This window comes from Aotus nancymaae, unplaced genomic scaffold (genome assembly GCF_030222135.1).
Source record: "Aotus nancymaae isolate 86718 unplaced genomic scaffold, 86718_ANA_hifiasm-v0.15.2.pri h1tg000108l, whole genome shotgun sequence".
NCBI lineage: Eukaryota > Metazoa > Chordata > Mammalia > Primates > Aotidae > Aotus > Aotus nancymaae.
In genome coordinates this window covers 33,133,028-33,158,421 of record NW_026988523.1, presented here as the reverse complement: position 1 = coordinate 33,158,421, position 25,394 = coordinate 33,133,028, and the positions used below count along the sequence as shown (strand labels likewise).

General features: G+C 45.1%; 1 protein-coding gene across 2 annotated transcripts in view; it reads left to right on the top strand.

The window, feature by feature from the left end:
- Positions 1 to 21,833, top strand: part of GATAD2B (GATA zinc finger domain containing 2B) — a 120,728-nt gene extending 98,895 nt beyond the window's left edge. Inside the window, exons 3-11 of one of the 2 annotated variants that reach the window (XM_021676270.2) lie at positions 6,916 to 7,045; positions 7,770 to 7,901; positions 8,210 to 8,341; positions 8,822 to 8,992; positions 9,762 to 10,077; positions 12,523 to 12,725; positions 13,819 to 13,929; positions 14,103 to 14,220; positions 16,287 to 21,833. In XM_021676270.2, coding sequence (XP_021531945.1) covers positions 6,916 to 7,045; positions 7,770 to 7,901; positions 8,210 to 8,341; positions 8,822 to 8,992; positions 9,762 to 10,077; positions 12,523 to 12,725; positions 13,819 to 13,929; positions 14,103 to 14,220; positions 16,287 to 16,420 — 1,447 coding nt within the window. In that variant the 3' untranslated portion in view covers positions 16,421 to 21,833. The remainder of the gene's footprint in view (positions 1 to 6,915; positions 7,046 to 7,769; positions 7,902 to 8,209; positions 8,342 to 8,821; positions 8,993 to 9,761; positions 10,078 to 12,522; positions 12,726 to 13,818; positions 13,930 to 14,102; positions 14,221 to 16,286) is intronic. The other variant, XM_021676271.2, reaches the window with a different exon arrangement.
- The last annotated feature ends 3,561 nt before the right edge of the window (positions 21,834 to 25,394 follow it).

Below are 25,394 nucleotides of genomic sequence, written 5' to 3'. Positions count from 1 at the left end.
ACGCCTGTAATCCTAGCACTTTGGGAGGCCGAGGCGGGTGGATCACCTGAGGTCAGGAGTTGAGACCAGCCTGGCCAACATGGCGAAACCCCATTTCTACTGAAAATATGAAAAAATTAGCCAGGTATGGTGGTGTGTGCCTGTGTTCCCAGCTGCTGGGAGGCTGAGGCTCGAGAATTGCTCGAACCTGGGCAGCAGAGGTTGCGGTGAGTGGAGATCTTGCCACTGCACTCCATCCTGGGCGACTGAGCAAGACTCCATCTCAATTCAAAAAACAAACAAACAAAAAACTCGTAGAAAACCTCAGGCAGACTCCCTAGAGGTCCTGGAAGAGGAGAAAAATTCTTGTAAGTTATATAGGTAGTGCCAGCAGAATATTAAGTAGATTCATCTCTAGATTGTTTGAAAGAAGAGGTAGTGGGTGAATGAGATCATGAACCTGAGCACCCTACTTGCTTATAATCACCCTTACCTTCTGGAGAAAGTAATTTATCCTACTTCACTGGGGACAAAGAGTTACAGAAATGTTAGGTAGACTCTTCACATCCCAAATTGAAACTCTAAGTGCATTTTTCTTTGCTTTCCTTCCCTATTCCTCTCCCTTCCTGACAAGGTCTCTCTGTCACCCTGGCTGGAGTGCAGTGGCATGAACTCCACTCATTGCCACCTCCAGCTCCCAGGCTCAAGCAATCCTCCTGCCGCTTCCTCTCAAGTAACTGTGACTACAGACATGTACCACCATACCTGGTTAATTTTTTTTGTATTTTTAGTAGAGATGAGGTTTCACTGTGTCAGCCCAGGCTGGTCTCTTAACTCCTGTGATCTGTGATCTGCCTCTCTTGGCCTCCTAAAGTGCTGGGATTACAGGCATGAACCACCATGCCCAGCCCAACATTTTTCTTTTTCTTTTTTTTTTTTGAGACGGAGTTTTGCTCTTGTTCCCCAGTACGGAGTAAAATGGCACGATCTCGGCTCACCTCAAGCTCCACCCCCTGGGTTCAAGCGATTCTCCTGCCTCAGTCTCCTGAGTAGCTAGAATTACAGACATGTGCCACTGTGCCCAGCTAATTTTGCATTTTTAGTATTTATGGAGTTTTACCATGTTGGCCAGGCTGGTATCAAACTCTTGACCTCAGGTGATCCCCTTGCCTCAGCCTGCCAAAGTGCTGGGATTACAGGTATGAGCCACCACGCCTGGCCCAACTCTAACATTTTTCATAGAAATACTGTTAACACATTTTTTTTTTCCTGTTTTCAGTCCTGCTCCTTCTGTAGACATTTTGGTAAAATTTTATTAGTGCTATTGGAATTGTTATACATTACAGATACATTATATGTTAAAAAGTCAGACTTCCTGAAAACCCAGCAGTTTTTAAAGAAATGTTAGTTTGGGGTGATCTTTAAAGATTTTTTAAAGAGATTGGGTGTTGCTGTGTTGCCCAGGCTGATGTGTATTGGCAATTCACAAGCACTGTCATAATGCACCATTTCCTCAAATTCCTGGACTCAAGCAGTCTTCCCCACTTGGCTTCCTGAGTAGCTGGGACTATTAGGCATTGGCCACTACCCAACATGAGATGATCTTTTGAAACACAATCCTTTGGAAGCTTGGGACTCCAATATACTGACAGTTATTTCCATTTAGCCCCAAGATGTTGCATGAAAATGAACAAAACTGGCTGGGCACAGTGGCTGATGCCTGTAATCCCAGCACTTTGGGAGGCTGAGGCAGCAGGATCATCTGAGGTCAGGAGTTTGAGACCAGCTTGGCCAACATGGTGAAACCTTATCTCTACTAAAAATACAAAACTTAGCCAGACATGGTGGTGAGCACCTGTAATTCCAGCTACTCGGAGGGCTGAGGCAGGAGAATCGCTTGAACCTGGGAGGCAGAGGTTGCAGTGAGCAGAGATTGCACCACTGCACTCCAGCCTGGGCAACAGAGCAAGACCCTGTCTCAAACAAAACAAAAAACAAAACAAGACTGATAGATTCCCAGCAAGGAGAACCATAATTTCTTTGATTGTGATAAAAGAAGGACAGGACTGGGTGCAGTGGTGTATACCTGTAATCCCAGCACTCTTGAGTGCAAGAGTTCAATCAGCCTGGGCAACATAGTGGACCTCATCTCTACCAAGATAAAATGAGGAAAGAATTTGAAAGCAGAAGAAAGTAAGTTCTTAACCTGATAGCCATGTCATAATCGCCTAAATATTTTATTTTGCCATCAGTTGGGCAAGTTATGATACCCGTGAAATAAGGTATGTATGAAACCAACACTACTAATGTGGAATTCTAGAGAGAGACAGCAGTTCTCTGCTTAGTTGTTTTTACTACTGGGATAAGGATTAGGAACTTTATAGCTTCTGGGAATATGCCAGACTAAGTCACAAGTGATGTCAGCAGCAAATGGGGCTTTTAATAATATATCTCTAATAGGTAGGATTTCATGCTTACATACCCCAACTATTGTAAATTATATCTGTTCTTAGGAAAAGGGCAAAATAATTTCTCTCTTGGAATGTTTAACAAATGAGGCCAGAATCCTAGCTCATCAGTTTTTAAATATTAAGGAATGAGGCTGGGCATGGTGGCTCACACCTGTAATCCCAGCACTTTGGGAGGCCAAGGCAGGGGGATCACCTGAGGTCAGCAGTTAAGAGACCAGCCTGGCCAACATTGTGAAACCTCGTCTCTACTAAAAATGCAAAAATTAGCCAGGCATGGTGGCACGTGCCTGTAATCCCAGCTACTCAGGAGGCTGAGGCAGGAGAACCGTTTAAACTTAGGAGGCAGAGGTTGCAGAGAGCTGAGATCATACCATTGCACTCCAGCCTGAGTGACAGAGCTAGACTCCATCTCAAAAAAAAAAAAAAAATTGAGGAATGAGGCTTTACTCGGGGCCAAACGTGGTGGCTTAAGCCTGTTATCCCAGCACTTTGGGAGGCCAAGGCAGGAGAATCACTTGAGCCTAGAAGTTTAAGACGAGCCTGGACAACATAGGGAGACTGCTTATCTAAAAAAATTTTAAAATTAGCTACTCGGGAGGCTGAGGTGGGAGGATCACCTAGGAGATCGAGACTGCAGTGAACCACAATTGTGCCACTGCACTCCAGCCTGTGTGACAGAGTAAGACCCTGTCTCAAAAAATAAATATATACAAGAAAATAGGCCAGGCACAGTGCTTACACCTGTAATCCCTGCACTTTGGGAGGCCAAGGTGGGCAGATCACGAGGTCAGAAGTTTGAGATCAGCCTGGCCAACATAGTGAACAACTCCATCTCTATAAATACAAAAAATTAGCTCTGTGTGATGGCAGGTGCCTGTAGTCCCAGCTACTCGGGAGGCTGAGGCAGGAGAATCGCTTGAACCTGGGAGGCGGAGGTTACAGTGAGCCAAGATTGCATCATTGCACTCCATCCTGGGCGACAGTGCGAGACTCCGACTCGAAAAAAAAAGAGAGAGACTTTGGCTTTGACTTACCTGTGCTATCTACCTAATATGGGTGTGTTTATATCCAGGAATAAAATATCATTTAAAGTTGTTCTCAGATGTAACTTCCTGATAAATGGCACACAATTCCCAAATCTTCATCCAGTAATGTCTGTTTTTGTCCTGGTACTGGGCAGTTCCTAAGCAGTAAATGGCACTCATTTGAGCAAGGAAATTTCCTTACCTTAGAAATAATCTGTAATGTGTATATCCAGCCAGGACCAAAATAGAAAGAGCTTCTGAATGAAAAATCTTCCGGATTCCAAAATTACCCATGTTTTATTTTTTATTTTATTTTTTAATGTTTTTGAGGTAGAGTCTTGCTCTGTTGCCCAGGCTGAAGTGCAGTAGTGCAATCTCAGCTCATTGCAGCCTCCATCTCCCAGACTGAAGCAATTCTGTGTCTCAGCCTCCTGAGTAGCTGGTATTTCAGGAGCGTACTACCATACCCTGCTAATTTTTGAATGTTTAGTAGAGACAGGGTTTCACCATGTTGGCCAGGCTGGTATCAAACTTTTGGCCTCAAGTGATCTGCCCACCCAAAATTACCCATGTTAATCATAGAGGTGGGGGCACAAAGGAATATAGAAATGGTAAGTAAATCACACTTTAAAAATGAATTCAGACACTTTATTCAGGCTTAACCGTTACTCCTAATACGTGGGGTTAGAGAATGAAAGACTCTTTTCTCCCTCTAGTGGCTTCTTTTTCTGTATTTCTACCTTCTCAGCTTGCTGTGTTGGTGACCAGCAATCTAGACAAATTCAATAATAATAATGACTATCACAAGATAGTCATTCTGATCTTTCTATCCTCCTATTTCCTCACCTGAATTTAGTTGATTTTAGCAACTCAGCTTTTACCTATTGAGAAATTGAATGCTTATTCCAGTGATCAAGGGTGCCCTGTTCAAAAGGCATCCACGTCCTGGCCAGGCATGGTGGCTAACACCTGTAATCCCAACATTTTGGGTGGCTAAGGCAGCAGGATCACTTCAACATGGGAGTTCAAGACCAGCCTGGGCAGCAGAGCAAGACTCCCACCTCTACAAAAAATTCAAAAATTAGCCAGGCACAGTGGTGTGTACCTGTAGTCCCAGCTAGCTACTCAAGAGGCTGAGGCGGGAGGATCTCTTGGGGCCAAGAGTTTGAGAATGCAGCGAGTACCACTACACTCCAGCCTGGGCAGCAGAGTGAGACCCTGTCTCAAAACAAAAACAAGCATCCATGTGCCAATAGCGACTGAGACAACAAACCCTGTTAAGTAGACAGCTAGTGATCTGTGATCGTTAAGTGTTTAAGTTGATTGTTGGAGGCCAAGGCAGGAGGGTCACTTGAGACCAACTTGGGCAACATAGTAGGAGCCTGTCTCTACAAAAAATACAAAAATCAACCAGGCATGGTGGCACATGGGTATAGTCCTGGTTACTCAGGAGGCTGAAGTGGGAGGATCACTTGAGCCCAGCAGGTCAAGGCTGCAGTGAGCCGTGATTGGGCCACTGGACTCTAGCCTGGGTGACAGAGTGAGACCCTGTCTCAAAAGGGGAAGAAAAAAAAAAAGCGGGGTTTGGTGGTTCACGTCTGTAATTCCAGCACTTTGGAAGGCCGAGGCAGGTAGATCACCCGAGGTCAGGAGTTTGAGACTAGCCTGGCCAACATGGTAAAACCTCGTCTCTACTAAAAGTACAAAAGTTAGCTGGACATGGTGGTGCACGCCTATAATCTTAGCTACTCGGTGGGGCTGAGGCAGGAGAATCGCTTGAACCTGGGAGGCAGAGGTTGCAGTGAGCCGAGATCGTGCCACTGCACTCCAGTCTGACAACAGAGCGAGACTCCGTCTCAAAAAAAAAAAAAAAAGGAACTATCGTTAATGATTTGAGGAAATGAATAGTGGCGAGCATAATGTCTACAGCCTTATAGAAAAGGATTAAACCTCCAGAATCAAATATATTGAACTTGCATCTACTTACTAGAGTTTATCCAGCATCTTAACTCAAAAAGAGTCTAGAGGCCAGGCTCAGTGCCTCACTCCTGTAATCCCAGCGTTTTGGGAGGCCGAGACAGGTGGATCACGAAGTCAAGAGATTGAGACTATCCTGGCCAACATGATGAAACCCCATCTCTACTAAAAATAAAATTAGCTGGGTGTAGTGGTGCGAGCCTGTAGTCCCAGCTACTTGGGAGGCTGAGGCAGGAGAATTGCTTGAACCTGGGAGGCGGAGGTTGTAGTGAGCTGAGATCACACCACTGCACTCTAGCCTGGCAACAGAGTGAGACTCTGTCTCAAAAGAAAAAAAAAAAGAATCTAGAAATTACTTTGAAATCTGAATCTCCCACATTGGCTTCTCTTACTCCTAATCCTATTTACTAGATAACTCTTACTTAGGTCATTCTAGGGTTAGCCTTAAAAGCATCAATGCTTATTTTTATAAGATGATAAAAAAATGGCATATACTGCTTAAGACCTAGGTAACAAGAATCCCAGAAACTCTAATTGCCTCAGGTTCCCAAATCAATGAGTGTATCTTCTAATTATCCTCTGATTTCAAAGGTACATTCCCAGATCCTACTTTCCTTGAGATTGTCAGTGTAGTAGTTGGGAGTATATAGATTGAGGGCAATTGTTTGGTCTTTTTTTGAGATGAAGTCTTGCTCTTGTTCCCCAGGCTGGATGGAGTGCAATGGCACGATCTCGGCTCACTGCAATCTCCACCTCTCCGGTTCAAGCAATTCTCCTGCCTCAGCCTCAAGAGTAGCTGGGATTACAGGCACTTGCCACCATGCCCAGCTAATTTTTGTACTTTTAGTAAAGACAGGGTTTCACCACGTTGTCCAGGCTTGTCTTGAACTCCTGACCTTGTCATCCACCTGTCTCAGCCTCTCAAAGTGCTGGGATTACAGGCGTGAGCCATTGCGCCTGGCTAGGATAGACTATTATAGGAGGTGTCACATAGCCATGTAATGATAATGAGCTGCCTCCTTAGCAGTGCATCATCTGTATCCAGAGTGGCAGTTAGGCTCTGCTGCCTTTTCCTTCTTTTGTAGAGCTAGCCATTTTCTTCTTGAGCCTCTACATAACTAACAACAGCCCAATGGAGAGTGAGATATGGGGAAACATTTATAATTTTCATTAAAAATCTGTGTGATAGGAACACTGATCTTTTATTCCTATTCTAAAACCGGTCATTGTCTTTGTATCTTTGTCCCTGCATCCTCTGTAAGAAATTTAGATGGGGGAACTATTTTACGTTTACATCTTGGTGTCTTCATCCTAGGATTTGAGTGTCTCTGTTTTCCTCTGGGTGAGTGGGACAAATCTAAGTTCCCTTGGATTTTTTTGTTCAGCATAGAGAAAAGGTTTTCTTAACTTTTTTTGTGGAGTTTTACTGTTGGAAATAGCTTGTTTTTACCTTTTTTTTCTAGTGAGCCAGAGCGAGGAAGACTAACTCCCTCACCAGACATCATTGTTTTGTCTGACAATGAGGCTTCTAGTCCCCGTTCCAGTTCCAGAATGGAAGAAAGACTAAAAGCAGCCAACCTAGAGATGTTTAAGGTAAAAAGAAAGAAAAATTTATTTCTTCATGTTATGCTCCTTCTATTTTATTTAATTCCCCAAGAGTCTTAGTTCTGTTTTTTGACTATTTACTCTTTGGATATAAATAACTACTCATTAATGAAAACTATGTGACTCTGGACTTCAAGGGCTTTTAAAAGGAACTATTAGAATCAAGTGGAAACCATAGTTTGAAAAGCATATACGTAGGCCATTATATTCAATGTAATTTATCTTTGGAAGATGAAAACAAAAGTTCATAATTCAAGTCATATAAACTCTTGGCTGGAAGGATGTCTTCTGCACTCTAACTTAAGTACCAGAATATGAAGGGATTCCTAAGTTTTTATGTATAACTAGAGGAAATGTAGCTTTAAGAGATTTAGTAACATTATTTTGAAAGAAGACAATGTTTCTCTTTAGTTATTCTTTTTGCCAGGAATCTGGATGATTAGCATTTATATGTGGTCTCTCCTTTTTTTTGAGTACCCACTGAATGCCAGGCACTGTGCCAGGCCCCAGAGATACAAAGATAATCCTGTTGCCACTTCTGCTTCTTGTGGAAGATAAAGGTTTCAGAGCTAAGAAGTAAAGATTGTCTCTTAATGGATAAGTACAGACTGACTAGAAAGTTACAAAAAAAAAAAAAAAGTAAAGATTGTCTCTTGCAGGAAGGAATTCTGGGTACCTCCTGCCATAGCTGACAGTCTCCTTGTTTCCTTAGGGGAAAGGGATTGAGGAACGGCAGCAACTTATCAAGCAGTTGAGGGATGAGCTGCGATTGGAAGAAGCCCGACTGGTCCTGTTAAAGAAACTGAGACAGAGTCAGCTACAGAAAGAGAATGTGGTCCAGAAGGTAATGTGCCCTAGAAATAAGGGACTAAGGGAAAGGAAAGAAAAACGGGTTTGAGAGTAGGCTACCCCAGGTAGGTTCAGTTGGGTGGCTCATTCTTCTCTAGGTCCATAGTTTTTTAGTCTGTAGTAGTAAGGTTTTTTTTTTTAAGTCTTAGGCCTTAAGAAAACCTTGACTCCCTTTTTCTGGTTTTTCCTCCTAGTTGACAAGAACCTCACACTGACAAGGAATTTTTAAAGTCTAGAAATGTACCAGATTTCCACCTCTGATTATTGGCCTTTTCCAGTCTCATTTTCTCTTCCCTCTCCCAGACTCCAGTTGTACAGAATGCAGCATCTATTGTTCAACCATCTCCTGCCCATGTGGGACAGCAGGGCCTATCTAAGCTTCCCTCCCGGCCTGGGGCCCAAGGGGTTGAACCTCAAAATTTGAGAACATTACAGGTATGTGACCCATAGTGGGATCTTAGTGTTGGAGGGCCCTGTCTAATCCTGTCTCTGTTTTTGGGCTTTTGTGAAGATTATAGAAGAACCTGGCCATGATAGAGGTGTTAATTATTACTACAGATTGTTCTGTTGGTCCATTATGGCATGATTTAGTCTTCAGTAGAAGGATGAGTAACTTTCATCTTTCCACTCTAGTTTTTCTTCTCTAGAGAATGCTTCCAGCTTCTCTAGGAAAGGGGTAGATAGTTTTCTATCTAACCCTATAGAATTAGTTTGTACCAAAGAAAGCCAAGGACTTCCCAACCACTAATCAGATTTACGATGATGGTAGATTTATCCCATAGACCATTAAATGAAATTACCAAGCCTGGCTGTGTTCTTGTGTTTCTACTCAGCTATGAATTATGGGCAGTGTTTTCCCTTTTGTGCAATATTATACCACATGTGATTAGTTCTTTTCCTTTTCTTCCCCTCCAGGGTCACAGTGTCATTCGTTCAGCTACCAATACTACCCTTCCACACATGCTGATGTCTCAACGTGTTATTGCACCAAACCCAGCCCAGCTACAAGGTCAGCGGGGCCCACCTAAGCCTGGCCTTGTACGCACCACAACACCCAACATGAATCCTGCCATCAATTACCAACCGGTAAGAGAGAGCCGAGCCCTAATGTGGAAACAGTGAAATCCTTTATTTGCTTTGCTTGTTGAAAGGGCCATAGGTTTTAAGTTTTTATACATAGATAAACTCTAGTACAAAAATGGTTATTTAGGTAGGAATTGAATTGAGAGCAGTCCCCAGAGTAAAAGCTTTGAGGAATTATATTAAAATAGTAGTAGAGGAGAGAGGGTTATACAGCAGAGCAGCAGTGAGCTAAAAAATCTGCCCAGAAGAGAGTGATTTAAAGAATAAGAAGCACAAGAATGTGTGACAGAAAGCAAAATCTTTATTTCTCTCTCCTTTTTTTTGTTTTTGAGGCGGAGTCTTGCTCTGTTGCCCACGCTGGAGTGCAGTGGCACAATCTTGGCTCACTGCAATCTCTGCCTCCTGGGTTCAAGGAATTTCCAGCTAATTTTTATATTTTTAATAGAGACAGGGTTTCATCATGTTGACCAGGCTGGTCTCAAACTCCTGACCTCAAGTAATCCGCCCATCTCTGTCTCCCAAAGTGCTAAGATTACAGGCATGAGCCACTATGCTTGGCCTTTATTTCTTTCTTAGCAATTTTAGCTCATAGTCATCATCATTCTCTGTTCCTATGTGTCAGAGTTCTTTTTCAGTGAATAAGTTGACCACCTCCTATTTTGGAGAAGCTACGTAGTCCAAACCAGGATCAGACAGTGTCCTCTGCCAAGAACATAAGAATTGATCCTTTCTCCTACATACCATGATTGACCCCGTTCTCAATCTATTTCAGCAGTCAAGTTCTTCTGTTCCCTGTCAGCGTACAACATCCTCTGCCATCTATATGAACCTTGCCTCTCATATCCAGCCAGGGACAGTGAACAGAGTGTCCTCGCCACTTCCTAGCCCCAGCGCTATGACTGATGCTGCCAACTCACAGGCTGCAGCCAAATTGGCTCTTCGCAAACAGCTGGAAAAGACACTCCTGGAGATCCCACCCCCTAAACCTCCTGCTCCTTTACTTCACTTCCTGCCTAGTGCAGCCAATAGCGAGTTTATCTACATGGTAGGCTTGGAAGAAGTCGTACAGAGTGTCATTGACAGCCAAGGTAAGGCTATTTCTTCTAGTCAATCTCTTTATTTAAGCAAATGTTTGCCAAGCCTGACTGACATAGGCAGAGTATCAGAGGGTGCTGTACAATATTAAATAACCTGTCCTTCCTGCTTCCTGTTATCAAACCACCTCCCCTCCCTTCTTTATAGGCTGTTTCAGAGCAACATGTTAGGAGTGCGTGTGTGTGTGTGTGTGTGTGTGTGTGTGTGTATCTATATCTATCTATCTGTCTATCTATCTATCTATCTTTTCTTGTTTTTTGTTTAAGACGGAGTCTCGCTCTGTCGCTCAGGCTAGAATGCAGTGGCTAGAGTACAGTGGCACAATCTCAGTTCACTGCAACCTCTGCCTCCCGAGTTCAAGCAATTCTCCTGCCTTAGCCTCCCGTGTAGCTGGGACTACAGGCATGTGCCACCACACCTGGCTAATTTTTGTATTCTTAGTAGAGATGGGGTTTCGTCATGTTGGCCATGCTGGTCTCGAACTCCTGACCTCAGGCGATCCACTCACCTCGGACTCCCAAGGTGCTAGGATTACAGGCATAAGCCACTGTTCTTATCTATCTATCTTCGGCTTGTTTTTTTCCTTTTGGGAGGTCAGCTATCATTGAGGCTTAATATTTTTATTTGTATTTATCTATCTTGTATGTTTTTTGTAGGGCAGTGAGTCCTCACTACCATCATCAATAGTTCCTTAGAAACTGTGACTTTAAGCGAAACAACTATTTTATTATAACATTGATGAGAAAAAAAGATTGATCATGTTGTATGTTGTTTCACTGAAATCACAGTCTCAAAGAACCTGTCAATAACATTGAAGACTGACTGTATTTTGTTTAGTTCTTTTAAATGGTGGGTAGCATGATGCTACATAATTTGATAAATAGAACTTCTTTCTCTCTCTTTTTTTTTTTTTTGTTGTTTTTTTGAGACAGGGTCTGACTCTGTCGCCTAGGCTGGAGTGCAGTGATGTGATCTCAGCTCTCTGCAGCCTTGACTTCCCAGGCTAAAGCCATCCTTCCATTTCAGCCACCTGAGTAGCTGGGACCACAGGCATACACCACCATGCCCAGATGTTTTTTTTGTTTTGTTTTGTTTTGGTTTGGTTTTTTTGAGACAGAGTCTTATTCTGTCACCCAGGCTAGAGTACAGAGGCGTGAACTCAGCTCACTGCAACCTCTGCCTCCTGACTTCAAGCAATTCTTTTTTTTTTGAGACGGAGTCTTGCTCTGTCACCCAGGCCAAAGAGTGCAATGGTGTGATCTCAGCTCACTGTAACCTATGCCTCCCAGGTTCAAGCAGTTCTCTTGCCTCAGCCTCCCGAGTAGCTAGGATTACAGGCGCCTGCCACCATGCCTGGCTAATTTTTGTATTTTTAGTAGAGACGGTATTTCACAGTGTTGGTGAGGCTGGTTTCAAACTCCTAACCTCAGGTGATCCACCCGCCTCGGCCTCCCAAAGTGTTGGAGTTACAGGCATGAGCCACCACACCTGCCCCAAGCAATTCTTGTGCCTCAGCTTTCAAAGTCGCTGGAATTGCAGATGTGTGCCACCACACTTAGCTAATTTTTTCTATTTTTAGTAGAGACAGGGTTTTGCTGTTTTGGCCTGGCTGATCTCAAACTCCTGTCTTCAAATGATCTGCCTGCCTTGGCCTTCCAAAGTGCCAGGATTACAGGTGTGAGCCACCATGCCTGCCCTGGAACTTCTATTTTTAATGTCAGTGTTTTTGCAACATTGTACTGAATTTCTGTATTTAGTACCTGAACTTTGAATGCTTACAGTTGAGAAACTAGACACATTGATATAGATAACTAAGAAAGACCATATAAAAAGCTGTAAACCAATACTAAACCATACTATAGAGTATTATCATCATACAGTCTAGACTAACCGAAGTTATTAAACTTGAATTTCTAAACATGTGGACTTAACGAAGAAAAACTGACAGTAAAGGAAAGTGCCCAGAGGAAACAATGTTACCTATAAATAGATCACAAAGTGAATAATTCAGACACTGATAACTATTTAAAACTAAATGTATATGACAGGGATAAGAACAGTGTGAGGTAAGGAGATACTAAGAAGCAAAAGTATTGGTTGAGTTAGACAGAGTCCTTTGACTTTGAATTGATGCAGGATTTTCTTCTCAGTGTGATATAGTAGAAAATCAGGAAACATCCCAGCTTTATCAGTTAGAAGCTACATTTCTTAGACTTCTTTCCTAATTTGTGAAGGAGAATGATACTGTCTGAATTCCCTAAAGTGATAATTGTGGTAATCAGATGAAATAAAAGCATTTTGTAAATTATAGAATATTATTTTTGTAGAGTCTCTTTCTTTAATTCATCAGAATAAACTCCTTGAAAAGATCTATTTGATTAAGAGAAACAGAGGAGACAGGAAATGTAAAGCCACTGACTATTTTTGTTGGTATCTAGGCAAAAGCTGTGCCTCACTTCTGCGGGTTGAACCCTTTGTATGTGCCCAGTGCCGCACAGATTTTACCCCTCACTGGAAGCAAGAAAAGAATGGTAAGATTCTATGTGAGCAGTGTATGACCTCCAACCAGAAGAAGGCTCTAAAAGCTGAACATACCAACCGGCTGAAAAATGCGTTCGTGAAAGCCCTACAGCAGGAACAGGTAAGAATTCTGAACTCACCAGCCCACCTGCCACAGTTTGTTTTTTCCAAAGGGTCGTGCCTTCTAGTTTGCAGGAGTGGTTCATGTGATCCCCACAGGTCCAGAGGTTCCCTTTTTGTCTCCTTTTCATTTGATCGTGTTTCCATTTGACGGAGCATTCTGATTAAGAACATGGTAAAATATAATGGCTGAGGTTAACAGAAAGGGACAGAAAGCTTGGGGCTCTTGGCTTTTCTATAGCACTCTATCTATTCTCATCTTCATTTTCTCCTAAAACAAATAAAAGATTTTGGTGGGAAGAATTTATATTTGTACTGGAAATCTCTTAGTAGTAGTTATTTGTAGCGTATATTTGACAGGAAATGACAAGAGAGTGAATTTTGAAGTAACCCAGTGAAGAGCTAGTGGTTCTAGAGTATGTGAACATCTCATGTTGTAGTAATAGGATGAGAATATCTTAGAGAGGGAAAAATGTGTTGGAAAACTCAGATCCTTCTTATTTCCCATTCTACCCATCAGACTGCCTTGTTTGGTTAGCATCATGAACTTTTTGGAAGATGGGGTAGGCAGGAGTAAAAAATAAAACCCATTTATGCTATAGGACTGGTAGTAAAAAATAAAATTTTTTTAAAAATAAGAAAGAAAAAAAGTGATAAAATAAAACCCCAGTAATTCATCAGCCTTAATTAATTCATCACCTCCAGCCAACTTCTGAGAGCCAGCTTTCCTGGAGAGAGAGAGAGAGGAGGATCCCTTGATCAATGAAGCAGGTTAGCTGCTTATACCCAGAAATCTCAGTGTACCACCCTACCAAACTTTTTTGCCTTTTCCATATTCCACCAACTAGCCAACAACATTAGAGGTAAGAACACCTCTAGGTTTTCTGGTTAGGAAATCGGGTGGGCTGGGCGCAGTGATTCATGCCTGTAATCCCAGCACTTTGGGGAGGCTAAGGTGAGAGGATTGCTTGAACCCAGGAGTTCAAGACCAGCCTGGGCAACAAAGTGGGACCATGTCTCTATTTAAAAAAAAAAAAAAAAAAAAAAGGAAATTGGGTGCTGTCCTGTCAACCTAATCTGATGACTCCCAACAGGAAATTGAACAGCGATTACAGCAGCAGGCAGCCCTTTCCCCGACTACGGCTCCAGCTGTGTCCAGTGTCAGTAAACAGGAGACCATCATGAGACATCATACGCTTCGGCAGGTAAGGAACTTTTTCCCTGATCCTGATTTTTTTAGAATGTTTATCAACCATTTATCATAATTTGTCTTTTCTATTGTGGGAAATCATATTCTTCTTCTGTACTCCCTTATCTTTGCCCTCATTTAACATTCTATCATAGCAAAGTTGTATCAACTGTCTCCTCATCATTGCAGGCTCCACAGCCCCAGAGCAGCCTCCAGCGTGGCATACCCACATCTGCCCGCTCCATGCTTTCAAACTTTGCACAGGCACCCCAGTTGTCTGTGCCAGGTGGCCTCCTTGGTATGCCAGGTAAGAAGGATTAATCTGAAAATGTTTCTCATGGGTCAACTGTTAGTACACCATTCTGTAGTAACCCCTTTAAGGGAATTGTTCCTTCCTTTACTTTCTTTTCTTTCTAGAGCATATGTCCTCACTCTTTTATTATTCAGCAAATGTTTGCTAAATTCATATTATATGCCAGCCACAGTGCACTAGGGTTTTGGTGGTGAAAATGACCCAGATCCTATCATTATAAATTATTATAACTTTTAATATGCCTTCAGTATACATGTGATTATTGATCTATTTTGGCTGGGACAACAGGGTTAACTGTGTTTGAATGATCCAGGGATATTTCTCATAATCTGCAGCCTCAAAATCAAAAGCCAGGGCCAGGCAAGGTGGCTGAAACCTTAATCCCAGCACTTTGGGAGGCTGAGGCAGGCGGATCACAAGGTCAGGAGTTCGAGACCAGCCTAGCCAACATGGCAAAACCCTGTCTCTACTAAAAATATTTTAAAAATTAGCCAGGCATGGTTGGTGGGCACCTGTAATCCCAGCTACTTGGGAGGCTGAGGCAGGAGAATCACTTGAACCTGGGAGGTTGCAGTGAGCCTAGATCATGCCATTGCACTCCAGCCTGGGCAACAAGAGCAAGACTCCAGCAAGACTCCATCTCAAAAAAAAAAAAAAAAAAAAAAAAGAAAAATTAAAGCTGATTTAATGATTCTATCTCTCTGTCTTACTCATTTTCCTCTCACTACTGTTTTCACTTATCTCTCCTATACTGTCAGGAGCATGTTCATTATTCCTGGTAGGACTGAAATTTGAGGACTTCCCCTTTTTCTAAAGCTTAGGAATAGGAGTGGGGATTGAAATAAAGTTGCTGCGCTGTGTGCAGTGGCTCACACCTGTAATCTCAGCACTTTGAAAGGCCAAGGCGGGCAAATCACTTGAGATCAGAAGTTTGAGACCAGCCTGGCCAACATGGTGAAACCCCATCTCTACTAAAAATACAGAAAAATGTGTTGGGCACAGTGGCTCATGCTTGTAATCCCAGCACTTTGGGAGGCCAAAGCAGGTGAATCATCTGAGGTCAGTAGTTCAAGACCAGTCTGGCCAACATGATGAAACCCCATCTCTACTAAAAATACAAAAAATTAGCCAGGCATGGTGGTGGGTGCCTGTAATCCCAGCTGCTCAGGAGGCTCAGGCAGGAGAATCGCTTGAACCCAGGAGGCAGAGGTTGTGGTGAGCCGAGATTGTGCCACTGCACTCCAGCCTGAGCAATAAGAGTGAAATTTCATCTCAAATAAATAAAATAAATTTACCAAAACTTGGCCAGGCACAGTGGCTCACATCTGTAATCCCAGCATTTTAGGAGGCCGAAGTAGGTGGATCATTTGAGGTCAGGAGTTCAAGACCAGCCTGGCCAACGTTGTGAAACCCCATCTCTATTAAAAGTACAAAAATTAGCCGGGCAATAGTGGCACATACCTGTAATCCCAGCTACTCTGGAGGCTGAGGCAGGAGAATTGCTTGAGTCTGGGTGGCAGAGGTGAGCTGAGATCGCGCCACTGCACTCTAGCCTGGGTGACAGAGCTAGACTGCTTCTCAAAAAAAAAAAAAAAAAAAGGGCTGGGCACGGTGGCTCACACCTGTAATCCCAGCACTTTGGGAGGCTGAGGCAGGCAGATCATGAGGTCAGGAGTTCAAGACCAGCCTGACCAACATGGTGAAACCCCATCTCTACTAAAAATACAATAATTAGCCGGACATGATGGCATACACCTTTAGTCCCAGCTACTTGGGAGGCTGAGGCAGAAGAATTGCTTGAACTTGGGAGGCGGAGATTGCAATGAGCCAAGATCACGCCACTGCACTCCAGCCTGGATGACAGAGTGAGACTCCATCTCAAAAAAAAAAAAGAAAAAGAAAAAGAAAGTTACCATTGAAATAAAGCTAACCAAGTCTGGCCAGATGCTGGTAAATTCTGTTTCCTCTCCATCTCCAACTCTGCAGCTGGAGGGTAGAGTGGAAGGGAATGTTATTTCCTCTTTTAATACCTGCCCTCCACTTTTGTCTCCTGGGTCCAGGTGTCAACATTGCATACTTGAATACTGGCATCGGAGGACACAAAGGCCCCAGTTTGGCAGACCGACAGCGTGAATACCTTTTAGACATGATCCCTCCCCGGTCTATATCGCAGTCCATCAGTGGACAGAAATAACGCCTGTTCCAATTGTACTGCCCCATCCTTGAATCCTTTATCCCTTTCCTCTTTCATTCCCCCAACTTCTGTCGCATGCAGTGCCTGTACTGGTGCCTACCATACACGGAAAGCAAAACAGAAAAACAGAAGACAAAAAATAGAAATCAGCAAGAAAACACGCCCTGCCCTGCCACCTCCCCTTTACTTACACTGCTGCGATCTGTTCTTCTGCCGCTCTGTCTTCTCTCTTCAATTTTCTTTAACAGTGAGGTGGATCTTTACCTCTGATAGAGGTCAAAATGAGGTCCTGGGGAGAATCTAAGCCCTCTGATATGTGTTTCTAAAGTTGTTTTATGCTATGATTATTGCCATTTTTAATGATGCTATGTGTCCTCCCTTTGTTCAGTGGATGGTTAAACCTCCCCCCACAACCAATCTTTTTCTTTTTCCTTTTCTTCCTTTTTTTTTTTTTTTTTGGTAAACACAGTGATATTCAGTTCAATGATAGGAGCATTGCAGATTGCAGTAGGGGTCCCAGCTGCCAAGTAGGACATGTCTAGGAGTGTTAGGGGCAAAAGTTTTGAATGCACTTAACTGGAGGAGGGCACGGGTTGGGGGTCATTGAACAAGGACGAATAGCACCCCAGCTGTGGGTGTTTGGGGGTTGGACAATTTGAGGGGCAGTCTTTAGTCGTGAAGTTGGGCTCTAAGAATGAGGCAAAAGAGCCTAGAGGGAGAAGCTTTAAAACTTAGCCACTCTGGAATTTACCCGTAGAAGAAAGGGAGAAAGAGTTATGATGGGCTTAATTATGAGCCAGGGAGGACTGAAACTAGGTCCTGCCCTTCTGGGTGTTGGAGAAATAAGACCCATCTTCAGACCCCAGTGGGAACACGGAAGTCTATTCCAGGCCAACCAGCTCAAAATTATTTCATCTTGCATTCTTTGTGAAATTCTCCCTCACACCACCCTGCTTTTAAAAATTCTATCCCCTCTAATCATAGCCCCATCTATAACACAGAGGAACGGCTGTTCCAAGGCTGAGTTTGCTGGATGTTCCACAAGTTGGATGGACATGAATGAGTCAGAAGGAAATAGACTTAGTGGAAAGAAGGGATTTATCTCCCAACAGTTGAGATTCTCATATTTGCCTATTATTTCACCCTCTGAGTGCCAGGAGATGAGAGGCTGGGGGCACACAATCAGGTTGGAGTCCTGTCCTTACTCTGCTGCATCAACTGCAGAACTAACTGCTCAAAGCCAAACAGCTCATGTCAAAACCAGCTTAGGACTTCTGCTGTACAAGTAGTTGTTGTTACCCCCACCCCCACCCCCAATATTAATTTTGCCCTTTTTTTTTTTTTTTAAAGCGCTACTAATGTAGAGAATGAATTGAATTGTGCAATGTTGCTGTTCTGGGGATTGGGGAGATTAGCATCCCATTTGCCCACACTGTGGGAAGAGGGAGTGGACCAGGCTGTTTTTAAAGTAAGGGAAGCCCCTTAAAGGTACGGGTTTATGCTCTTCTCATAGTGTACACCCACTTGCCTCTGGCTTCAGAAGCTGCCAGAGTGCACTGGGGGGAATGTTCTCAGCAGAGAAGAATGAGGGGAAGTTTAATGTTTTGCCCTTTAAAGTCACCTGAGGAAGTTTCCCCACTTTTATTTTTTAAAATTAAGTAATTTTTTTATAGAAGGCACTTTTAAAATTAACACACACAAACTGCACATCTTCCCCATAAAATTTGGAGGTGGAGTGGGAGAAAGAGCTAAAATCAGGCTCAGTTCGCCTACTCTGGCCTCTACTCCCCATACCCCAGTGCCACTGTGGGTGATTATACTGGCCCTACGGGCCTTCCTGGCTTTTTTCTTTCCTCCCTTCCCCCAAATTCATTGAGCACTTAAAGGAGCAGAGATGCAGCCAGTGTCTGGCTCCCCCAGTGGTGAAATGATCTGGAAGCTAGATGCTAGTAACAGGTAGTGATTGGGTCTTTTCGAGTATTTTTCTGGGGAATGTGGTACCCCTGACTGTAAGTGGTGGGAGAGGGAGGGGGGTTAATGGAACTGGGTCTGGGATTATTTTAAAATTATATATATATATATAAAGATATATTCTTACATCTTTTCTTTGCCCTCTGTGCTTTGAAAGCACTGGATAAATTGTTTGGTTTTGTTTTTCTCTCTTCCACAAAATTGGAAGCTTTTTTTTAAAAAAATATTTTCCCTACAAGTCATCTTGCCTTGTGGCATGTCTGTCTAGCCTCTCCCTCCCTCATGATGAAGTGCCATTTCTGTTATGTCTCCCTCTCCCCAAGCTCAGAGGTGCTCAGAGGTACGAGATGCCCAAGTTTGTCAGTTGAGATTAAAAGTAAGGAACAGAGAATGTGCAATACCGTCTGGCTGGGGGCCGTCCCTGCCCTGCCCTGAGCTGAGTCCTTTCCCTGGGAGCCAGGCCACCTTAGAATGGGGTTTGGAAGTAAGATGTGTAGAGATGGGGAATCATGGAGAAGGAAAGCCCATAGTCGAGTGCCTGCTTAGGTGCTGAGGCCATAAGGGAGATGGTGGAATCTTCCCTGTTTATATCCCCTCAGGGTCAGTTACATAGAAGCTGCTTCTTGACTAGTATAGCTCTGTGACCCTTTGTTCAACCGCTGAGGTTTGATTTCTTACCCTCTCTTCTCCCCATTTTTATACTCTTCCCAGGGATTAGTGATGGAGGTGAGGTCTCCCTAATCATGGTAAAGTATTAGCCTTCCACCTCCTCCCTTCCCTCCTCCTTCCTCGTCCTTTCTCCCTCAGTTCTGTTTCTCCTTTTCATCACTGATTGCCTTGTGTCCCTCCAAGTCTACTTGTTACTATCCATCTCCAGGCTCTGGGCTGTGTAGACACTAAACCTCATGCCCTAAGGATAGGAGGAAAGACCCTCTGTTTGAAGCATTATAGGAGAGTGAGGATCCCACCAGTTCTGCCTGGCTTCCTCCATCCCCAGAGGCACTAAAAGTAGTAGTTTACGGTTGGTGTCTTACTTCCTAGAAGCCTGAAATGAGTGGAGTAGCAGTAAGGCTTGGGTGAAACTGGGGGACAGAGGTTCTTATTTGTCAATTTTATTTTATAATTTGACCACAGCATCTGGACTCCCTCCATCCCTGGAATAAGTATTTTCCCCACATTTTTGGATATATGTATGGTAGACAATTTTTTTTAAGACACGGAGATAAATGTTTTCCTGCTTTGGTTACCTTTCCTTTCCCCTTTAAAAGGAATTAGCTATAGAACTGCTTTGTAAAGATGCTTCTTGATATTTTACTTTTGTTCCTTTTCCCCAGTCATTCCCTTTTCTCCCCACTCCTCCAGAAGGCATAACCCTTCTCTCCACACCCCCTACCCCCACCCCAGTCAGTCCTAGGCTCCCATCCTTTCCATCAAGACCTTCATTAGCTTATGATATTTGCTGCCGAGATGTTATAACAAGGACTCATTCGTGTATATAAGCTATTTCTTGATCCATTTAAAAGGAATTGTACATTGTGTAGAAAAAAAAAAAAAAACTGAAAAAGAGAAAAAAAAGCCCTAGCCATGGATATTGTGAAACTGTGTTATGTCATTTTGTAATGTGCCCGTTTGTGTATGATCCGTGCAAAAGGGTTTCTGGGGAAGGGGAGGGGGTAGGGAGGCAGGGCTGTGGAGGGTGGGTAGGGGAGTGGGCTGGGCCCAGCACACTGAGACTGGCAGCTCCTCCAACCCCATCCCTCCTTAGAGATGCCACCTCCCCCACCACCCACCCCTAATTTGTGCCTTGCCTCCCCACCCTGGAGTAGTCCCTCCGGGTCACCAGCACTGCCTTGGCAGAGCCCACTCCCTACCCTAACCTGCCCACCCTCCCTACCCCCCAGCATTAGGTTGATACTGTGGGGAAGTGCTGGGGGTTGGGAGGTAGCCGAGGAATGGGGCAGTTCCCGGGGACATCGAAACCAAGTATTATTATGAATTGTAATTGTATTTGCACTGTTTTTTTTCCTCTGATTGCATCAGCATATATACAATATACCTATATAACAAAATTCAGTGTCAAGCTTTCTTATGCAAGGGACTTCCCCCACCCCACCTCCTCAAAAAAGAAAGAACCTAGTCTCACGGGCCTTTGAGGGTGGCTTGTCAGAGGATGATAGAAAAGATTTTAATAAGTCATCCTGAGGAGATTTCACCTAACGAGAGCCACATCCATCTGCACAGTCTTAGGCAGTGTGAACTGAGGTGAGGCTGGGCTCCTGTGAAAGCCGTGACCTCCTGGTCCAGGACTGCGTAGAGTAAAACCCACCAACACAAAAGGGGTTAAGGGGGTTACAATCTGGAGACCTGGGGTCTCCTACTAACTTGCTACGTGATCTTTGGTACTTAATTTTCTGGGTCTCAATTTTCTTATCTGTGAAGTGAAGAGGGAGATCATCTGGCCATCAAATTTAAAATTCTATGCTTCTTTCCCCACCTGCCAAAACCCAAAAACTATTTGAGGTGAGGGAAGTGTTGGGCTGAGAAACCAGGGAGGAAATGAAAGTGACCAGCGTTGGAGTGGTTATGTGTATGACAATGCCCTTGGAGAACTGCCAGTCCTCTACCGTTACCCTTCACTTTGGAGAGGCAGCAGAGTAATGTCCAGGATGTCAGACCAGTGACGTCTTTGTCTTTATGCCTCTAGTCATTTGATGGCAGGTACCAGGCCCCAAGCCCCATCCCACAGCCAGCCACAGAGCCCTTAAGGGCGTTTGACAATTGAATGCCTCATGTTGGTGCTCCAATTATTTACTCCCTTTGTGAGCTACAGGATATGGAACTTCCTCATCTTGGTGATAAAATAGGAGAGCGAAGACACAGCCCACATTCTGACTCCTTTCCTCAGATTTCATCTGAACCCCACTAAAGGCAGCTGTTTCACAGTCTGTCTCCTTCAGGGGCCCAATTTCCACACAGCCTGGGCTGAGTACTCCTACTCTGTTCTTTAGGTTCTTGGCCAATAAAGCCTGGAGAGGGTACAGGGTGATGGGTGAAGCCCTGGTGAAGGTGGAAGGATAGATTGGGGTTGGGGGGTGGGGAGCAGGGAGGTGGGATGGGGAATGGCCTTCCCTTAATAGGGTGGGTGGGAGGGGAACAAGACCCTTTTGCACAACTCTCTTTAAGTTTCCTTTATTTCTTTTTTAACTCATTCTGATTTTCTGCATTGTGTTTGGGAAATAAAATGAAAAAACTAAGACCAATAGAAACTGGTTTTCAAAAAGGCAAATACACTCCCATCTGTTTCAGATGCTGCTGAGCATTTCAGCAGTGACAGATTCAAATAATAAGCTAATTTTTGGAGAAAGGATTAAAAGAAAAAAAAACTTTGTAATATTTATCACTTGCAAGCTATGTTTAATAAAGAAAGGAATGGTTTCTAAACTTTCCTGTGGCTTGTGGTTTAGTCATGGGGCTGGGGGTGGCAGTTTGGCGGAAGAATTTTCGAGGTGATGGGATATGAGCTATGGCTGTCTTCCCTACAGTCAGTCCAGCCATGGACTGAGTACCTTTGGTTTGTATCCTTCTATTCTATCGTGATGATTATTTAAAGCCCTGATCTGCTTCTGTGTTCTTGTTCCCCTCCAGCTCTAGCTGGAGCCAGTGTTCTGGAAGCCACCAACCCCACTGTAGTTACCTTATTACTTTAGGTCTAATGATATGGGGAGGGGGCTGGGTCTCCATTCTCTCCCAGGGAAAGGTGTCCCCTAGCAGCCCTTGGCCCTTCCCACCACACTGCTCTAGTCTCTAGTAAACAGAATCTTTCAGCCAGGTACAGTGCTGCATGTCAGTAGCTATTCAGGAGGCTAAGGCGGGAGGATCACTTGAGCCAGGAGATCAACCTGGGCAACATAGTGAGACCTCATCTCTATAAAAGAAAATAATCTTTTGTTAACGTGCTGGTTTCTCTAGATGGATGCCTTATACCAATAGGGGTTCATATTGCTCTTTTCTAGCAAACTACTGAATATAGTTAACAGTCTGAATGCAGCATCCCCTGAAAGATCTGGAACTGCCCTTTCTCACCACCTCATCACTCCCCTCCCCCAAGTTTCCCTTTCAACTGAAAGCATTAACCAGATCCTAATTTATTTTTTCATTTTGGTTATTTATTTCCAACAAGCCGGTTAGACCAGGCCCAACCAGAGGAGAGGATGTCATTTCCTCAAGGACTTGATGTTTGGGGCTATTCTCAGCCCCCTGCTCCCCAGCCACATTTCTTAGTTACAGCTGCTGCGGTGCCTTATGCAGAGGGCATGTTGTGGAGGGCCAGGGCCCAGCCTTACTGCAGTCTTGTCATTGGTACTAGCATTACAAGAGCACAGGAGACAATTCTGTGGTCCTCTAAGCCATGGGCTTTCCTTCCCCCAAGGCCCTTCCCTATTTGGCACAATACTGGGCAGCCTTGGAGAGAGGTTGATTGAGGGAGTGGCTGAGGCTTTGGTTTTAGAGCATGGCAGAGCTGAATGAGGAGGGACTGTGGTGCTCTTTGGAGCCTAAGTTGAGGGAGGGGAGATGGGGGTGCTCCCCAGCCTCTGTGCTCATTCTACAAGTGATTCAGGACTGCCAAAACCCCGACTCAAACTAATCTCTTTCAAAAATAGAAATCAAATGGGTAAGGATGCCCCCCTGAAAAGGAGCCAGTGCTTTGGATCTGGGAAGGGGAAAATGGGTATTTGGTTGCTTAGAGAAGCTCATTTGAGCTCAACTATTCAGGACTCTTACATTGTAGGGAGAAGGGAGGCAAGGAACTCAGCACTCCCTTTGCCACCTGCCCGCTCAGACCACAAGGAATACAGGTTGTCTGTCCCTAGGTAGAGCTCAGCTTGGGCATGAGGAGACAGACAGATTTCAGAATGGAGGGCCTCAGGTTGTGAGATGGAGGTGATGACAGACCCCCTTCCCCTACCTCCCCCTTTGTGGGGAACCCTTAAAGCTGTATGTTTTTGGGCAGGTTCATATTTGGATCAAGAAGAGGTAAATATATTGGGTGGGGTTATGAGACAGGAGTAACTAGGTTGGGGGTAACTCCCAGCTGGGCTTGGTTTAGTTTGAGATTATTTGGTGTTGGGGAAATGGATGCAGATTCTCCCATTTCTCGAGGTCGAGAGGAACAGAGAAAACACACCCTCTCCTCTCCACCTATGGCCAGTCCTGCCCCTCCCTGGAGAGGGGCTGAGAGGGATTTTTGGTTCTTTTCCTGACTCCAGGGTGACAGAGACAGGTGAGGTAGATTCTTTGGTGTATCCGGAGTCAGTGGCATCTTGGAGGGAGCCAACTTGGAGAGCCCTAGGCCAAGGGCAGCTGTTTCACGGCTGCCTGAGGGTGAAGGAGGTCAGGCCTCTGGACCAAGGCCTGAAACAACCCAGTTTCCCGCACTCATTCCCCATCACAGAATCTCCCTCACCTCGGTGGTGAGTTCAGTCTTCTCCCCCGGCTTTCCTCCACTCTGAGTCTGGCCTTGACAGCCCCCAGCTCTGTCCGAGGCAGTCCAAGGCACTGCCCAACATTCCTGGGACCCCTGTTTGCAGAGGAGGCTGCCCGGGTAGGAAGGGGGGCAGCAGCATGGTCTGTCTGGTGCCTCCTCTGCCTCTCATGGCTCCTAACCCCTCCTACTGCTCCATGCTCCCCAGGGATGGAGAGGGTGAGCCCCTCTTCATGCCGCTGGATGGCAGGGAACTGGCTCTAGCTCATTTCTGCTGCCCTTGTCCTTTGTTTTGGGATCCCCAGTTCTCTCTGCTCTGCTCATGTAGCCCACCAGACCTCCTCCTGCCCCTGGCACCAAACAGCTCTGAAAAGAATTGGCTTCCTCTCTCTGCCTGAGTCTCCTCATTGGTAAAATTGATCAGTAATCGATCAGGGCTCTTTTCTGCTCTCTTTGGTCCTGTGCCACAGTGATGCAGACTTTCTCCCTGGCAGATTTCCCACATTAGCCCTTACCTGGTCCTTACCTATGTCTCCAGCCCAGGAAGAGGCAGAGGAGGCAAACGATGAGGGCAGCAAGGCCCACATGGATGCCCACCACAACCCCAGGCAATGGGCTGCTCTCACCCTGACTGCAAGAGCACCCAGCCTTGGACTCTGTGGACACTGTGCCATCTGTCAGAGAAAGGACCAGGGTTGGAGGTGAAGCCCAGCCCTTCTCTTCTCTGAAGACTGGCAGCCATGGGTCCTATCAAGAGGGGCTTGCTCTGACCTGACCCCAGCCCTACTACCCTCCTACCAGACCCCACTCACCAGGGGTGGCCAGGGGCACATCACGCAGTGAGACAGTGGGCACTGCTGTTTCCATCCCCATTGCCATTGAACGCCTGCAGCTTGCTCTCATAGAGGGCAGCTGGTTCTGTGGGGAGCAAGGGAATGTGAAGGGGCTGGGCATTTCTGGGCCGGAAGCTCAGTGCCTGGGGCAAGATCACACTGAGAAGGGCAAGCCTTGGACGGCGCAAGAAGGTTCAGAGCCTCACCCAGGTCTGTGTAGAGGAAGGAGTTGATGCTGTTAGCCAGGAGGGGCCCCTCAAAATGGGCAGCAGGCAGCTTGCGGTGAAACAGTTTGAAGCCTTGGATAGGCCCCAGCTGGGGTGGCAGCTCCCAGGAGGCCTGCACAGCAGTGGCATTGAGCACTTTGGTGGAGAAGCCCAGGGCAGCAGGGGCTGCAGAGGAAAACAAGTGTACTGGTTGGTAGTCCCTACCCACCTGAGGCCAGGGGCTTCCCAGGGCTGGAAAGGCTGTCACTGCTGCCCATGATGGAGGCAAAGATGGGGGCAGAGTCCTGACTGGCACCCTCTGCTGAGTAGGCCCGCAAGTGGATGGTGTAGGCCGTGGCAGGCTCCAGGCTGGAGAAGATGTGCTCACAGGTGCCTTTGCTCACGGCTTCTTGGAGCTCCGGGCCAGCTGGCTCTGAGGAGCAGAGCAGCTTGGCAACTCAGTAGCCTCTCACTAGCTACAT